Consider the following 16,507-nt stretch of genomic DNA (forward strand, 5'->3'; position numbering starts at 1 on the left):
AGACAAGTCTCCATCTGCTAGACTTGTCACCCAGATGCACCCAGAATCTTCTGTTTTGGAGAAGAAACGATATAGTGTTGGCCACCCATGGAGGCAGGCATCTTGAGATCTTGACTAGGAGACCACAGTGCCAGACCGTGTCATAGGCTGCTGTGAGATCAACAAAGACAGCACCCATCTTTAAATTCTTCTGGAATCCATTTTCAATGTAAGTTGAGAGGGCCAGGGCTTGTTCGCAGGTAGATCTTCTTGAGCGGAAACCAGCTTGGGCGGGTGATAGGAATTTCTCTGTAAGATGAGAAATACGTGACAGAAGCAGCCTCTCAAGGAGTTTGTAACACACGGAGAGGAGAGAAATTGGTCTATAGCTGGCAGCCAGTGTTGGTTCTTTCTTTGGTTTCAAAACTGCTATTATCTTTGCACGACAACAAATTTTGGGCATAGATTTGGATTCCAAGATGTGGGACAGGAATGTAGTGAGCCACTTCTTTGCCGTGGGGCCCAAGTTAAGAATGAGTTCTGGGGTGACGTTATCATAGCCAGCAGCCGTTCCCAGTTTAACCCTCTTCAAAGCGTCTTCCAGTTCAGACAGTGTAAAGGGAGAGAGTTTTGGAAATGGACAAGATAAACGGAAGTGGGATGACCACTCATGGGAAATTTCTCTTTTCCAGACTGGGTCGATCTTAGCACTTCCAACCTGAGTTAGGTGACTGGCCACTGAGTTTGGAGATACGGGAGGATGGGAGACAGGAGAGGGTTGGCGACTAGCACCCAGACTATGAAGAAGCTTCCAGGCCTTCCTACTTGAGTGGGTGAAGTTCAGACTTTCTGTGAGTTGTTGCCAGCAGGCTTGGCGTGCTGCATCCAGGGAGGCAATGAGATGGTCAGCTACATCTGGGTCGCCCGACTCATCATACTGCTTTAGTAGTTGCTCGCATTCAGCATCAAGACAAGGCGTATAGTTAGCACGTCTCCCACGAGGAATGGCTTGGGAAGCTGCTTCGAAGATGGCTTGGTGGAAGCGCCTGTAGGAATCTTCAGAGGGGATAGAGTTAATTGGAATTGCAGGAATAGATTTGTTGGTAAGATCACTGAACAGACGCCAGTTTGCTTTCCGAAAGTTCCATCTTAGTTTCTCTGAGCACAGAATCAGTGGGAGCTGGAGACCAATGTAGATGATAGCTGGGCGGTGATGACTGTGCGGGAAGATCTTGAGAACTTGTCTTGTAGTGGGAAAGGCTTGGCCGTTGACTGTGCTAATCCAGCACAGGTCGGGTGACGAGTCTTTATTCCATCTATCACTGTGAAAAGAGCCTGGCTGTTTGGGATTGTATAATAGGGAGAGGTCACTCGCTGAAGCCCAGTCAGCTAAGATAGAGCCGTCAGCACGAGTGGACGAATATCCCCAGTCTTGGTGATGACTATTAAAGTCTCCAACGTAAGCGGCTGGGTGATTTGGGCTAGGCAGGACCTCATTATCCCATGAGGCACTGGGAGGCTCATATACATTGACGAGCTGAATAGTTCCAATAGTAATGGAGTTGTAGAAGGTCCAAGAGGCCGTATGGTAAACGTCTGCAAGATACGATTTAGTGTAGATGGCTCGGCCATGTTTAGGATGGAGATTATGAATCGAGCAGCTTCATTGACTGCTATATGTGTTTCTTGTAGGCAAATAACATCTGCCTGATGCTGTATTGCCAATTGACCAATAAGAATGCGTTTGGCAAAGGACAGCCCCTCAACATTAAGTTGGAGGACTCGAAGAGCAGGACCAACAGCTTGAAAGCTGTCAGGAGCTGCTTGTTGCTGGCTTTGAAAGTGACTGCGATCCATGTGGATTCAGTCGGCTAGGAAGGATCGTCAGTTTCCCCAATGGATGGGTACTCACGGGATGCACCACGGGAAGGTCAATCCAATGCATCCCAAATGTAATAGCCAAAACCTGGAAGCAACCCAGGTGTCCAACAACAGATGAGTGGCTGAGCAAGTTGTGGTATATATACACAATGGAATACTACTCAGCTGTAAAAAATGGTGACTTCACCGTTTTCAGCCGATCTTGGATGGACCTTGAAAAAATCATGTTGAGTGAAATAAGTCAGAAACAGAAGGATGAATATGGGATGATCTCACTTTCAGGCAGAAGTTGAAAAACAAGATCAGAAAAGAAAACAGAAGTAGAACCTGAAATGGAACTGGCGTATTGCACCAAAGTAAAAGACTCTTGGTCCATTCTCCCATTGGGATAAAGAATAGGAAAGCTATCAGGGGAGGGTATGGGATTTGGAGTTCTGGTGGTGGGAATTGTGTGGATATGTACCCCTCTTATCCTATGGCTTCTGTCAGTGTTGTCTTTTTATAAATAAAAATTAAAAACAAAACAAAACAAAAGAAAACAGAATTGTTTAATAAACCAGAACCCAAATGTAGGGATAAACCAGATGAAATTAGTGGTCTTCATGTGGGAAAAAGCTAGGAAATCTATTTTAGTTATGTTCCAAGGGGCCCATGACTTTAGTAATTTTTGCTTGAGCCTGATAGCTAACATGCAAGTGGGCTGAAAGCATTGTCTAGGGAGATGGTGTCAGAGTTAAGAATAGGACCAGAAAGCTGGATTAGTGCAGGGAGTAGCTCCCAAACTTGAAGAAATTTTATAAATATCCTTAACTATAAACCTTGTCTATTCACATTTAGCACAGGGGCCTCTGTAACCTCTGGGTCCCTGCCAGAATAAGACTATTCTTGGCTCACTTTTCTCCCCCTACATCCCCTAAACACTGACTGAAATTTCCTTAATTACTAAAATTGAGTTTAAAATTGAAGACTCAGTTTGATATGGAATCCACACAGGCTGTGTCCTGCTCACAGCTCCTATAAGACCTTTAAAAGTTGACTATAGCATTTGTAATATTGGAAGAACCAGGGAAAGACAAATGAACCCTTTCCAATGACATTATCCATCCATGTGAACTTCTTCCTCATGCAATCATGTCACAGGGACCCCATGTTCTTCAAGCATTCCTTACAGAGCCGGGAGGCATCATGGAGAATGCCATTCTCACATCTCACTAGGAATGTCTCCAGAAGCTGAGCGACGATCTTATCATCTGCTAAGATTGGCAACACCTCCAGCTCAAGATGTTTGCTCTCTAGGGAAGCAGCTTCGTTGAAAGGACCTTGGAGCATGACTTGGTGGCTGGTCTTCTCAAATCTCTGAGGTAAATTGTTGACACTGAGCCACTTCTTGTGTTTTCTCCACATTTCTTTCTTTTTTTTCATTTCTTTATTGGGAAATTAATATTTTACATTCAACAGTAAGTACAGTAGTTTGTACATGCATAACATTTGCCAGTTTTTCATATAACAATACACCCCCTACTAAGTCCTCTGTCTTCCTTTTTGTGTCCATATTTCTGTGGGGATAAAAAGACCACTCAAGAGGGCATCCTTCCAGAAGCTGCTGACAGCCAAGTCTCTAAACACACAGGTCATTCACATCTAGACAGAAAGGAAGGGGACATTCCGCTACTGTGGGTGGGATGGGTGAGCTGAACAATGGATCTAATCAGGACATGGGCACGGATCCAGGGGACACCTGGCCACTGCACCAAGATCTGGTTCATCCTGGCAGCGGTGTTCCCCCAGGACCCCTGGAAGGGTCTACCCCAAAGGTTTGCAGGGATGTCAGGCGGTGTATGGAGGCAGTCCTGGGTGGTTGTGAAGAAATCCTAACCAGGGTAATTGGGGAAGAAGCAGGGAACTTCAATGTTTCCATAACAGACAGGTGTTTCCAGGCAGTGTGTAACCATGTCCTCTCCGACCCCCTGGAATGCCGTGTTGCTCAGATTCTCTCTTGATGATTTATTTCTGGAGGTGAAACTACTCCCCCTCTACCCCCACACCACCCTCCATTTTGCTTATGGACATGAAGAACCTTCCCTTAGTCCCACAGGCAGACTTCTTGGTCTGCTTCCAGTAGGTGTAGACATTCCTGTAATGGGGCCTGGTGGGGGTGCACCCAGCTAACCGAGCATATTGCAGTGAGCAAGAGCCTTGGTTCAAGCCCAGAGTTCCCACCTGCAGGAGGCTAGCTTCCAAGAACTGAAGCAGTGTTGCAATTGTCTTTCTTTCTCCCTCTCTTCTACCCACTTCTTTCTCATTTTCTCTCTGTCTTTATCCAATAAATAAGATGCTTAAACACACACATACACATACACACACATACATACACACACACATACACACATGCACACACACACACACACACACACACACACACACACACACACACATTTTATGTAACTTGCAAGACATTATTAGCACAATCGCAAAATAACCAGCTAGGCCAGGAAAGGTGAATGAAGCAACTGCCTGCTCCACACATATCAACAGAGAAAAGAATGGGGAAAGCCAGACAAGGCAAGGGGAAGGCACTGCAACAAAGAGTTTTCTTGAATCAAAAAAAATCTAATGATCGAGGTAAATTTCTTGTGGAGTTGGGTGGTGGTGTATGTAGTAGCATGCACACGTCTTCATGCACAAGGGCCTGGGTTCAAGTCCCCGGTCCCCATCTATATTGGGAAAGCTTCACAAGCAGTGGAGCAGTGCTATGGGAGTCTCTCTCTCTCTCTCTCTCTTTCTCTCTCTCTCTCCCTTCTCTCCCTCCCTCTCCCTCTCCCAATACCTCTCCCTCTTGATTTCCTTTTCCCAATCCTCTCCCTTTCTTTCTCCCTCTCCCAATCTCTCACTCTCTCCTTCTCCCTCTCCCCCTCCTTCTCTCTTTCCCTTTCCCTCTACCAACTCCCCTCTCTTTTTCTCTCTCTCAAAGAGAAAAATAACCACTAGGAACCATGTAAGCACTATGCCCCAGCAATAACCCTGATGAGAAAAAAAAATTTTTGTCATTGGCATCTCACCAGTCTGAAACTCCTTTTCATACAGAGAGAGGAGAGACACTTCAGCTATAGGGCTTGCTATAGGGCTCTTTGTGCTGTGTGGGGCTGGGCAGGGGGTGTCTAGAACCTGGTTCATGTGCACAGCAGTGAACACATTGAACAATGAGCCCAAGTGAACTGACTCCCTGAATTCTTTGTATTCTTACATGGCATGATTCAACATTGCTTCTCTCCAGGTTGGGGAGAAAGGATGTTCTGAAGGTTAAGGTGTCAGGGCCAGGAAGTGGTGCACCTGGTTAAACGCACACATTACAGTATAAAAGGATGCAGGTTCAAGCCCCTGGTAACCACCTACAGGGGAAAATCTTCATAAGTGGTGAAGCAGGGCTAAAGATGTCTCTCTCTCTCTCCCCTCCTCTCAATTTTTCTCTGTCTCTATACAATAGTAAATAAATAAAAATATTAAAACAAAAGGTTAAGACATCAAAGAAGTAAGCAGACAGTATAGATGTAGCTTAGAACGTAGAGGACACACATTTGTCAGAGCTGAAATCCAGCAGCCCCAGGGTCCATCTGACCTTCCAAAGAGTCTCCTCAGAGATTCAAGGGTAAAGGCAAGAATTTCTTAAATGAAATTCCAGAAAATGTGTATGCATAATGGACTATTATTTAACCATTAGAAAGAAGGAAAAGGGATTACTTAAATAGTACAATATATTATATAATTATATTATATTATTATTATAAATAATGGATTATTACTTAACCATTAGAAAGAAGGAAAAGGGATTACTTAAATAGTGCAATATATTATATAATTATATTATATTATTATTATCAATAATGTATTATTATTTAACCATTAGAAAGAAGGAAACTGGAAGTCCCATATGAAAAGAAGAAGCAAGCACAAGGACTGCCTTAAGGATGCCACTTCAAGCCCCTGGCTCCCCACCTGCAGGAGAGTTGTTTCACAAGCAGTGAAGCAGGTCTGAAAGTGTCTATCTTTCTCTCCCTCTCTCTGTCTTCCTCTCCTCTCTCCATTCTTTCTGTCTTATCCAACAACGACAACAAGAATAACTACAAAAAAACAAGAGCAACAAAAGTGAATAAATAAATAAATATTAAAAAAATAAATCAAACTATTTATAAGAAAAAAAGAAGCAGGGGCCAGGTGCTGATGCACCTGGTTAACCTCACACACTGCAGTGCACAAGGACCCAGGTTCAAGCCCCCGGTCCCCACCTGCAGGGGGAAAGCTTCAGGAGTGGTAAAGCAGGGCTGCAGGTGTCTCTCTGTCTCTCTCCATCTCTATCTCCTTCTCCCCATTCTCAATTTCTCCCCACCTCTATCCAATAATAAAAAAAATTAATTTTACATCAAATCGATGGGATTTATAGTCAACAATATTTATACCCCTTTCCCATATTAGGGAGCTACTCTCTTCCCTGATCCAGCTTTCTGGTCCTTTCTTCAGCCATGACATCAGCTCCCCAGACAATAATTAGGATTCACCTGCATATCAGATTTCAGGCTCAGGCAAAAAAAAAAAAAAAAAAAAAAAAAAAACCAAGTACAGCTACAGGCTCTTTGGAATATAACTAAAATATGCCCACTAGCTATCTACAAAATGGAGGACCCCCCCCCCAACACCTCATCTGCACTATTCCAGCCTTTAGGTCCATGATTGTTCAATAATTTGTTTGGCTTTATATGTTAACTCTCTTTTCAGCCACCAGGTTCCAGATGCTAGCAGCATGTGACCAGACTTTCCTGGACAGACAACCCCACCAATGTGCCTTGAAGCTCTGCTTCCCCAGAGCCCTTCCCCATCAAGGAAAGAGAGAGACAGTCTGGGAGTATGGATTGACCTGTCTGAGAAGGTTTTGATGCTTCCATCTAGTCTGAATGACAATCTAGCAGGATATAGTATTCTTGGCTGAAAGCCTTTCTCATTGAGCACTCGATAGATATCTTGCCATTCTCTTCTGGCCTGTAGTGTTAGTATGGAGAAGTCTGCTGCTAATCTTATGGGTTTTCCTTTGTAGGTGACTCTTTGTTTTTCTCTTGCAGCCTTGAGGATCCTTTCTTTATCCTTATTCCTTTCCAATCTAAGTATGACATGTCTTGGTGTCTTTAGGTCTGGGTTAATTCTGTTTGGGACCCTTTGGGCTTCTTGAATCTTTATGTCTTTGGTGTTGTCTAGACTAGAGAATTTTTCAGCTATTATGGCCTGGAAAATGCTTTCTTCCTCCCCTTCTCTTTCTTCCTCTGGTAAGCCAATAATGCGTATATTGTTTCTTTTGAAGTCATCCCATAGGACTCTGTTGTTGTTTTCAGCATCTCTTAATCTCTTTTTGAGATCTCTTACTTCTTTTTTAGTTGTCTCTAATTCATCCTCAATCTTGCTAATTCTGTCTTCAGCCTCATTGATTCTATTCTCTCTGCCCTCTACTGCTTTCTGGAGTTCATCTATTTTGTTGCCCTGCTCTGATACTGTTTTAGCTTGTTCAGCTAATTGCCTTCTTAGCTCAGTGATTTCAGCTTTCAGCTCTCTAATAACCATGAGATAATTAGAATTTTCTTCCATATTCTCATTTGTTGTTCCTGCATTTCTGATTACAATTTTTTCAAATTCTTTACTCACTCTGTTATTATTTCCTTGGCTAATGTTTGGATGTTGAACTTGTTGTTTTGTGCTTCACCCTCTGGAAGACTTTTAGCTGGACTCTTGTCCTGGTTCGAGTCTCCAATATTTTTTCTTGTTGTTTTAACCATTTTATATAAGTTAACAGTTTTTTCAATCCCTGAGTTGGAGTTCAGTGGTGTAAAAGCCTTTTTTTTTTCCCCTGTAGGCTATGGGAGCCTGAGGGCTTTTAAACTATCAATAGGCTTCTTAGCTTAATCACTGACTCCTGACCAAGAGATAAAGCAGGGTGTGGCAGAGATAATCCAGTGGTTATGCAAAGAGACTTTCACAGCCCCTCAGCTATGCCACCGAGGTATAGGTCTTCTCCTGAGTTTCCCGGTTAGATCTCTGTCCCCTGGTGTCCCTCCCTGTTGCTGCTCCAGATTCTGAGGGTAGTAGCAATGGAGACTCAGAGTTGCACTTGGTGAGTCTCTGGGGAGTCCTTTCCTCCCTTCAGCTGTCCCCTTGTTGGTGGAGCAGACTGGAGGTGGTGTCTCCACTGACAAACTGTTGAACTGTTAGCAGTCACTTAATCTCTCCTTAGGCCCCTCTCTCCTCTCTGTCACCAGCCACGCGTGTTTGTACTCATGGGTGATTTACTGGGTTTCTGTGGTCATTCTAGTCCTATCTTGTTTCGGTCCGGGTGGTCTCCTTTGGTATTCCTATTTGATCCGGGAGAGGAGAGCGTGAAGTCTTCTTTTAATTGTTATTTATTATTGGATAGAAGCAGAGAGAAATTGGTAGAGGGGGAGGAGATAGACACCTGCAGCCCTGCTTCACCACTTGTGAAGCTTCCCCCATGCAGGTGGGGACCAGGGGCTTGAGCCTGGTTCTTTGAGCACTGTAATCGGATTGACCTGTCAATGTCCATGTTCAGTGGGGAAGCAATTCGAGAGGCCAGACCTTCCACTTTCTGCATCCCACAAAGATCTTAGGTCCATACTCCCAGAGGGTTAAAGAATAGGAAAGCTATCAGTGGAGGGGTTGGTATATGGATTTCTGGTGGTGGGAACTGTGTGAAGCTGTACCCTTCTTATCCTATGGTTTTGTCAATGTTTCCTTTTTATAAATAAAAAATTTTTTTAAAATTAAATTTTAAAAAAATGAAAAGAAGAAACAAAGAAATTCCAACTAAATGAGGTAGTCTGTGGTAGGTGGAGTTAGGAAAATGAAAGACAACAATAGAAAAAAAATGAAGAGGGGGTAGAGCCAAGATGGTGTCTTGGAAGCAGCTGCTGGCGTGAGCTCTGACAACAACTGCTGGAAAGGGTAGAACGGTGAATAAGGGGTCCTAAGTGGGACACCAAGGAGGTGACTATAGCTCAATTTGGGTTAGAAAACAGAGAAAAAAAGAAAGGAAAATTTTTTATTATTTCGGAAGCGCACCCTTCTCCCCCCCCCCCCATAACCAGACCCCTGGGCTGGAGAGCTGTTGCTAGCAGGCTCCCTGCTGAGATTTTTTCTTTACCAAGATTCCTGGCTCACCAAGGGTGTCATTCCAATCCTTTTCTTTTCTGATTCCCTTTGCTCTCTTTTTTTTTTTTCTTTCTTTCTAAGTGGCTCAAGCCCAATTGAAGTGACAAATATCTACCAATCAGAGCCTCACTCTGCCTGGGAAAGACTACCTGATACCTGGAGGGGTTTTTTTGTTTGTTTGTTTTTACAATAGGCTGTCTTTGCTCAGGGAGCCTGAGCCAATCGGGAGCTACCCAAGCTTCAGACTGACTGTTAGGGTTTTTTACTCTGTTCTATTTTATTATTACCATTATACATACACATGTTCCTTTCCCTACCCCTCCTTCAGGTTGACCAAAATTAACTGTTAGTGTATTTTCCATTGCTAGATGACTGGGTGTCCTATCCATTGTGAGAGGAACTTGTTTCACTCTTCCTACCTCCTCTATCCACTTTCCCCCTTCTTCCTTCTCCTAACTAATTAAAAAAAAAAATCTATGAATGACATAGTGGGGGTTGTATTGTTAAATGGGAATCTGGGGAATGTTATGCATGTACAAACTATTGTATTTACTGTTGAATGTAAAACATTAATTCCCCAATAAAGAAATAAAAATAAAATAAAATAAAAAATCTTTCCTTTCACTGATTTTTTTCTTTTTTTCCTTTTTTTTCTCATTTGTGTCTTCCTTTCTTCCTTCTTCTTCTGCTTTCTGAATTCACTTATACTTGTTTGTGAATTATTTTGGGGAGAAATCCGATGCAGAGTGGACTCTCTTTGTGTGTGTCTCTTCTCTACTTCCCTTTCTCCTCTTGCTATCTCTAGAATTTACAGTGGCAGTAGATTTGCATAATTGTCTATTTTTGCTATCCCTTTTTTCCTTTCTCTTTCTTTTCATTTGGATTTGGTTGCTATTTTTTCTTGGTCTGGAGGCATTGTTTGGCTAACTGGTATTGGTTAAACTGCTTCAATCCTTTCTTCAGTTACTATTGTAATTTCCAAGGTTGGTGATTGCATTTGTCATAAAGGTATTTAGTATAGTATGGCTTGTACTCAAAACACAACAACTGAGGAACAACAGAACACAAAAATAAAAAACACATCAATAAAAAAATAGTTAAACCAAGAGCAAATAAAACTGCTACTATAATGAATGAAGACAAGAGCCCAGAAGAAACTACAAATCAGTCAGAAGTAAACATAGACAAGAAAACTATGCAAGCAATAGTAAACTTAATAATCACAGAAATGAAGACAACTATGGAAGAAAGGGGTAGCAGAATTAGGGAAATAACAGATGAGACCCTCAAGGAAAATACTAGCTACCTTGAGGTAATTAGAGAATTGAAAGCTGAAATAGCTGAACTGAAGAAAAAAGCTGAGGGAAGGGAAAGCAGGCTAACAGAAGTAGAAAGCAGAATTAGCCAGACAGAGGATTGTGGAGAGCCATGTGCCGCGCCCCAAGATGGCGCCAGCCTCCGCTACCCTCCAGACCACAGGGAGAAGTAAACAACTCCATAAATGGTCTGAGACTGAGAGCGCGCTTGCTTCCGTGATCGTGTGCCTATGAGCAGCTGCCACATGTGCCCTTGGGATTGGCTGACCCATGAGTATATAAGTTGGAGGCTAGGTTATAGCGGGGCTTTTTGCTGTTCAAGGTTCCCGAATAAACTGCTTGAAGAAGAACTCGGCGTTGCATGATCCTTGCAGGCAAGGGTGGACGCGACAGAGGATGAGCTATAAAAAACTAAGAAAGAGGTAAAAAGAGATCAAAAAGAGATTGAGAGACACTGAAAACAACAGAAACATATGAAATGATCTCAAAAGGAGTAACATTTGTATAATTGGCCTGACAGAGGAAGAAAGAGAGGAAGGGGAAGTAAACATTCTAGAGGAAATTATAGAAGAAAACTTCCCAGACCTGAACAACAGAAAAGACATTAACATTCAAGAGGCCCAGAGAGTCCCAAACAGAATCAACCCAGACCTGAAGACACCAAGACACATCACAATTACAATGAAAAGAAGTAAGGATAAAGAAAGGATCCTAAAGGCTGCAAGAGAAAAACAAAAAGTCACATACAGGGGAAAACCCATAAGACTATCAGCAGACTTCTCCATTCAAACTCTAAAAGCCAGAAGAGAATGGAAAAATATCTATGGAGCCCTGAATGAAAAAGGGTTTCAATCAAGGATAATATATCCTGCTAGACTTTCATTCAAACTAGATGGAGGGACCAAAACCTTCTCAGACAGACAACAGTTAAAGGAGGCAACCATCACCAAGCCTGTCCTGAAAGAGGTTCTAAAAGACCTCTTATAAAAAACATCACTATAAGACTTGCAATATCAGAGCAAATAAAAAATTGTTGAATAATGGCACTACATTTAATCCATAATATCAATAAATGTCAATGGCTTAAACTCACCCATTAAAAGGCATAGAGTAGGAGGATGGATCAGAAAACATAACCCAACCATATGCTGCTTGCAAGAATCCCATCTGACACAACAAGATAAACACAGACTTAAAGTGAAAGGATGGAAAACTATCATACAGGCTAATGGGCCACAAGAAAAGGCAGGAACAGCCATTCTCATCTCTGACACAACAGATTTTAAATTAAATAAAGATAATTAACAAAAGATAGGCAAGGCTATTAACATAATGATTAGAGGATCAATCAGCCAAGAAGACTTAACAATTATTAATATCTATGCACCCAATGAGGGAACCACCTAAATACATCAAACACCTACTGAAAGAACTACAAAAACACATCAATAGTAATACAATAATAGTGGGAGACTTTAACACCCTACTTTCACACTTAGACAGATCAACAAAGCAGAGAATCAACAAAGAAACAAGAGAATTAAATGAAGAGATGGACAGGCTAGACCTCCTGGACATTTTCAGAGTTCTTCACCCCAAAAAACTAGAATACACATGCTTTTCAAATCCACACAACACATACTCAAGAATAGACCACATGTTAGGCCACAAAGACAGCATCAACAAATTCAAGAGCATTGAAATCATCCCGAGTATCTTCTCAGACCACAGTGGAGTAAAGCTAACACAATCAACCTGTCAACAGCCATGTTCAGTGGGGAAGCAATTACAGAAGCCAGACTTCCACCTTCTGCATCCCACAATGACCTTGGGTCCATAGTCCCAGAGGGATAAAGAATAGGAAAGCTATCAGGGGAGAGGATGAGATATAGAGATCTGGTGGTGGGAATTGTGTGGAGTTGTACCTCTCCCATCCTACGGTTTTGTAAATGTCTCCTTTTTTAAATAAATAAAAAAGTAAATAAAACGAAGAGATCAGGAAGGGCAGGATAAAGTCGAGCACTACATAACCAGATGTGATCGAAAATAAACCTGAAGATGTTGTAAGTCAGATGTGATACTCCAGGTAACCACAAAGCAGAACACAGCAGAGATGAACAGGAAACAGATGTAATCTATCATCCCGGTTTGAGCTCCCGGCTCGCCACTTGCAGGGGAGCCGCTTCACAAGCAGTGAAGCAGGTCTGTAGGTGTCTGTCTTTCTCTCCCCTCTCTGTCTTTCCTTCCTCTCTCCATTTCTCTCTGTCCTATCCAACAACGACAACGTCAATAGCAACAGCAATAATAACTACAATATAAGGGCAACTTCTTCTTCTAGCATTTGCCCTTCTTCTGTAGCCAGTCAACAGGTCAGGTTGAAAGCTGTCAGGAGCTGCTTGTTGCTGGCTTTGAAAGTGACTGGGATCCATGTGGATTCACTCAGCCAGGAAGGATCGTCAGTTTCCCCTTCTTCTAGCGTTTGCCCTTCTTCCGTAGGCAGTCAACAGCATCAGGTTGAGCCTGATGTAAAGTTTCAAGACCTCCTTTGAATCTGGAGAGGTGGCAGTCATTGACTATGTGGGTCATAGTCTGTCTGTAGCCGCAGGGGCAGTTCGGGTCATCTCTGGCTCCCCAGCGATGGAACATAGCAGGGCGCACCGGCCATGGCCTGTTCGATAGCGATTGAGGAGGGCCCAATCATAACGTGCTAGGTCAAAGCCGGGTTGACGCTTGCAGGGGTCTGTGATGAGGTGTTTGTTCTTTACCACAGCTGACTGCCAACTCTGTTTCCAAGAGACTGGAACAGAGAAGTTCAGTGTAGGCATAGGGGACCAGATTGGGTGACGAGACGTCAAGCGTTGGACAGGGTGGGTGAAGATATCTGTGTATATTGGCAGGTCCTGTCGAGCGTAGATGTGGGAAATGAACTTAGATGATGCCGCATCCCAACGAATATCTGGTGGGGCGATGTTGCTAAGAACTGGCAGCCATAGAACCAGGGTGGAACGGATGGTTCCAGAAATTATCCTCATGGAGGAATATAATTTGGAATCGACCAAGTGGACATGGGGGCTACGGAACCATACTGGGGCACAGTATTCTGCAGTGGAATAGCATAATGCCAGAGATGATGATCGTAGTGTGGAAGCGCTCGCGCCCCACGAGGAGCTGGCCAGTCTTGCAATGATGTGATTCCTCGCGCCCACCTTTGCTGCAGTTTTTATGAGATGTTTGTGAAATGACAGAGTGCGATGGAGAGTAATGCCAAGATAGACTGGCTGGGCTTCATGCCGGATTCTCATATCGCCAAGCTGCACATTAAGCTCATGCGAGGCCGAGGCATGGTGTAGATGGAAAACAGATGATACCATTTTTGCAGTGCTAGGGATTAGTCGCCATTTTTTACAGTAATCAGATATCAGAGACATGTCTTTCGTGAGTGTTTCCTCGAGGATGTCGAACTTTGATGCCTGAGTTGCACAGCAGATGTCATCGGCGTAGATGAACTTCCTTGAAGAAGTTTCTGGGAGGTCATTGATGTAAATATAAAATACGTAGGAGCCAGAACAGAGCCTTGGGGGAGGCCACTTGAGACAAGTCTCTATCTGCTAGACTTGTCCCCCAGATGCACCCGGAATCTTCTGTTTTGGAGAAGAAACGATATAGTGTTGGCCACCCATGGAGGCAGGCATCTTGAGATCTTGACTAGGAGACCACGGTGCCAGACCGTGTCATAGGCTGCTGTGAGATCAACAAAGATAGCACCCATCTTTAAATTCTTCTGGAATCCATTTTCAATGTAAGTTGAGAGGGCCAGGGCTTGTTCGCAGGTTTCCTGGGAGGAAACCAGCTTGGGCGGGTGATAGGAATTTCTCTGTAAGATGAGAAATACGTGACAGAAGCAGCCTCTCAAGGAGTTTGTGACACACAGAGAGGAGAGAAATTGGTCTATAGCTGGCGGCCAGTGTTGGGCCTTTCTTTGGTTTCAAAACTGCTATAATCTTCGCAAGACACCAAACTTTGGGCATAGACTCAGATTCCAAGATGTGGGACAGGAATGAAGTGAGCCACTTCTTTGCTGTGGGACCCAGGTTAAGAATGAGTTCTGGGGTGATGTTATCATAGCCAGCAGCCGTTCCCAGTTTAACCCTCTTCAAAGCGTCTTCCAGTTCAGACAGTGTAAAGGGAGAGAGTTTTGGAGATGGACAAGATAAACGGAAGTGGGATGACCACTCATGGGAAATTTCTCTTTTCCAGACTGGGTTGATCTTAGCACATACAACTTGAGTTAGGTGACTGGCCACTGAGTTTGGAGATATGGGAGGATGGGAGACGGGAGGGGGTTGGCTACTGGCACCCAGTCTGTGAAGAAGCTTCCAGGCCTTCCTACTTGAGTGGGTGAAGTTCAGACTTTCCGTGAGTTGTTGCCAGACGGCTTGGCATGCTGCATCCAGGGAGGCAATGAGATGGTCAGCCACATCTGGGTCGCCCGACTCATCATACTGCTTTAGTAGTTGCTCGCATTCAGCATCAAGACAAGGCGTATAGTTAGCACGTCTCCCACGAGGAATGGCTTGGGAAGCTGCTTTGAAGATGGCTTGGTGGAAGCGCCTGTAGGAATCTTCAGAGGGGATAGAGTTAATTGGAATTGCAGGAATAGATTTGTTGGTAAGATCACTGAACAGACGCCAGTTTGCTTTCCGAAAGTTCCATCTTATTTTCTCTGAGCACAGAATCAGTGGGAGCTGGAGACCAATGTGGATGATAGCTGGGCGGTGATGACTGTGAGGGAAGATCTTGAGAACTTGTCTCATAGCGGGAAAGGCTTGGCCGTTGACTGTGCTAATCCAGCACAGGTCGGGTGACGAGTCTTTATACCATCTAGCACTGTGAAAAGAGCCTGGCTGTTTGGGATCGTAGAATAGGGAGAGGTCATTCGCTGAATCCCAGTCGGCTAAGATAGACCCGTCAGCACGAGTGGAGGAATATCCCCAGTCTTGGTGATGACTATTAAGGTCTCCAACGTAAATGGCTGGGTGATTCAGGCTAGGCAGGACCTCATTATCCCATGAGGCACTGGGAGGCTTATATACATTGACGAGCTGAATAGTTCCAATAGTAATGGAGTTGTAGAAGGTCCAAGAGGCCGTGTGGTAAACGTCCGCAAGACACGATTTGGCATAGATGGCTCGGCCATGTTTAGGATGGAGATTATAGCATATTAAATCAAATCCACTGATGGTGAATCGAGCAGCTTCATCGACTGCTATATGTGTTTCTTGTAGGCAAATAACATCTGCCTGATGCTGTATCGCCAGTTGACCAATAAGAACGCGTTTGGCAAAGGACAGCCCCTCAACATTAAGTTGGAGGACTCGAAGAGCAGGACCAACAGCTTGAAAGCTGTCAAGAGCTGCTTGTTGCTGGCTTTGAAAGTGACTGGGATCCATGTGGATTCAGTTGGCTAGGAAGGATCGTCAGTTTCCCCAATGAATGGGTACTCACGAGATGCACCACGGGAAGGTCGATCCAATGCATCCCGTCAGTTTTCCCAATGAATGGGTACTCACGGGATGCACCACGAGAAGGTCGATCCAATGCATCCCAAGGGAAACAAAGAGAATAAATAAATATTTTTTTTAAAAAAGGCATCAGAATGACTATAAGCAAATTGCATGGCTCAAAAGTCACCATGGCGTTAAACGCACAACGAAGCTCAACGATCAGCGTAAGGATCACGGTTTGAGCCCCCCTCCCCTCCCCGCTTGCGAGACGAACCCCCTGCAGGTGTCTATCTTTCTCTCCCCCTCTCTGTCTTCCCCTCCTCTTTAGATTTCTCTCTGTCCTACCAACAACAACAGCAGCAATGACAACAATAATAACAACACGGGCAACAAAATGGAAAAAATGGTGCCACCAGGAGCAATAGATTGGTAGTGCAGGCACTGAGCCCCAGCAATAACCCTGGAGGCAAAAAAAAAAAAATCACCCTAGATGTAAATAGCTTAAACCCACCAATTAAAAGAACTAGAGTGATTGAATGGATTAAAAAGCAAGATCTATCTAGTCAATGTCTCCAGGAAACACAGAGTCAAAGGAAAAGCAAACAGAAACTCCAAGTGACCAGG

General features: G+C 43.8%; 1 protein-coding gene across 1 annotated transcript in view; it reads right to left on the reverse strand.

The window, feature by feature from the left end:
• Nucleotides 1–2,989: 2,989 nt before the first annotated feature.
• LOC132542386 (arylacetamide deacetylase-like 4) overlaps nt 2,990–16,507 on the reverse strand; it is a 31,045-nt gene continuing 17,527 nt past the window's right edge. Inside the window, 4 exon segments of the mRNA XM_060204959.1 lie at nt 2,990–3,021; nt 3,024–3,271; nt 3,422–3,478; nt 3,523–3,731. Coding sequence (XP_060060942.1) covers nt 2,990–3,021; nt 3,024–3,271; nt 3,422–3,478; nt 3,523–3,731 — 546 coding nt within the window.

This window comes from Erinaceus europaeus, chromosome 13 (genome assembly GCF_950295315.1).
Source record: "Erinaceus europaeus chromosome 13, mEriEur2.1, whole genome shotgun sequence".
Classification (NCBI taxonomy): Eukaryota; Metazoa; Chordata; class Mammalia; order Eulipotyphla; family Erinaceidae; genus Erinaceus; species Erinaceus europaeus.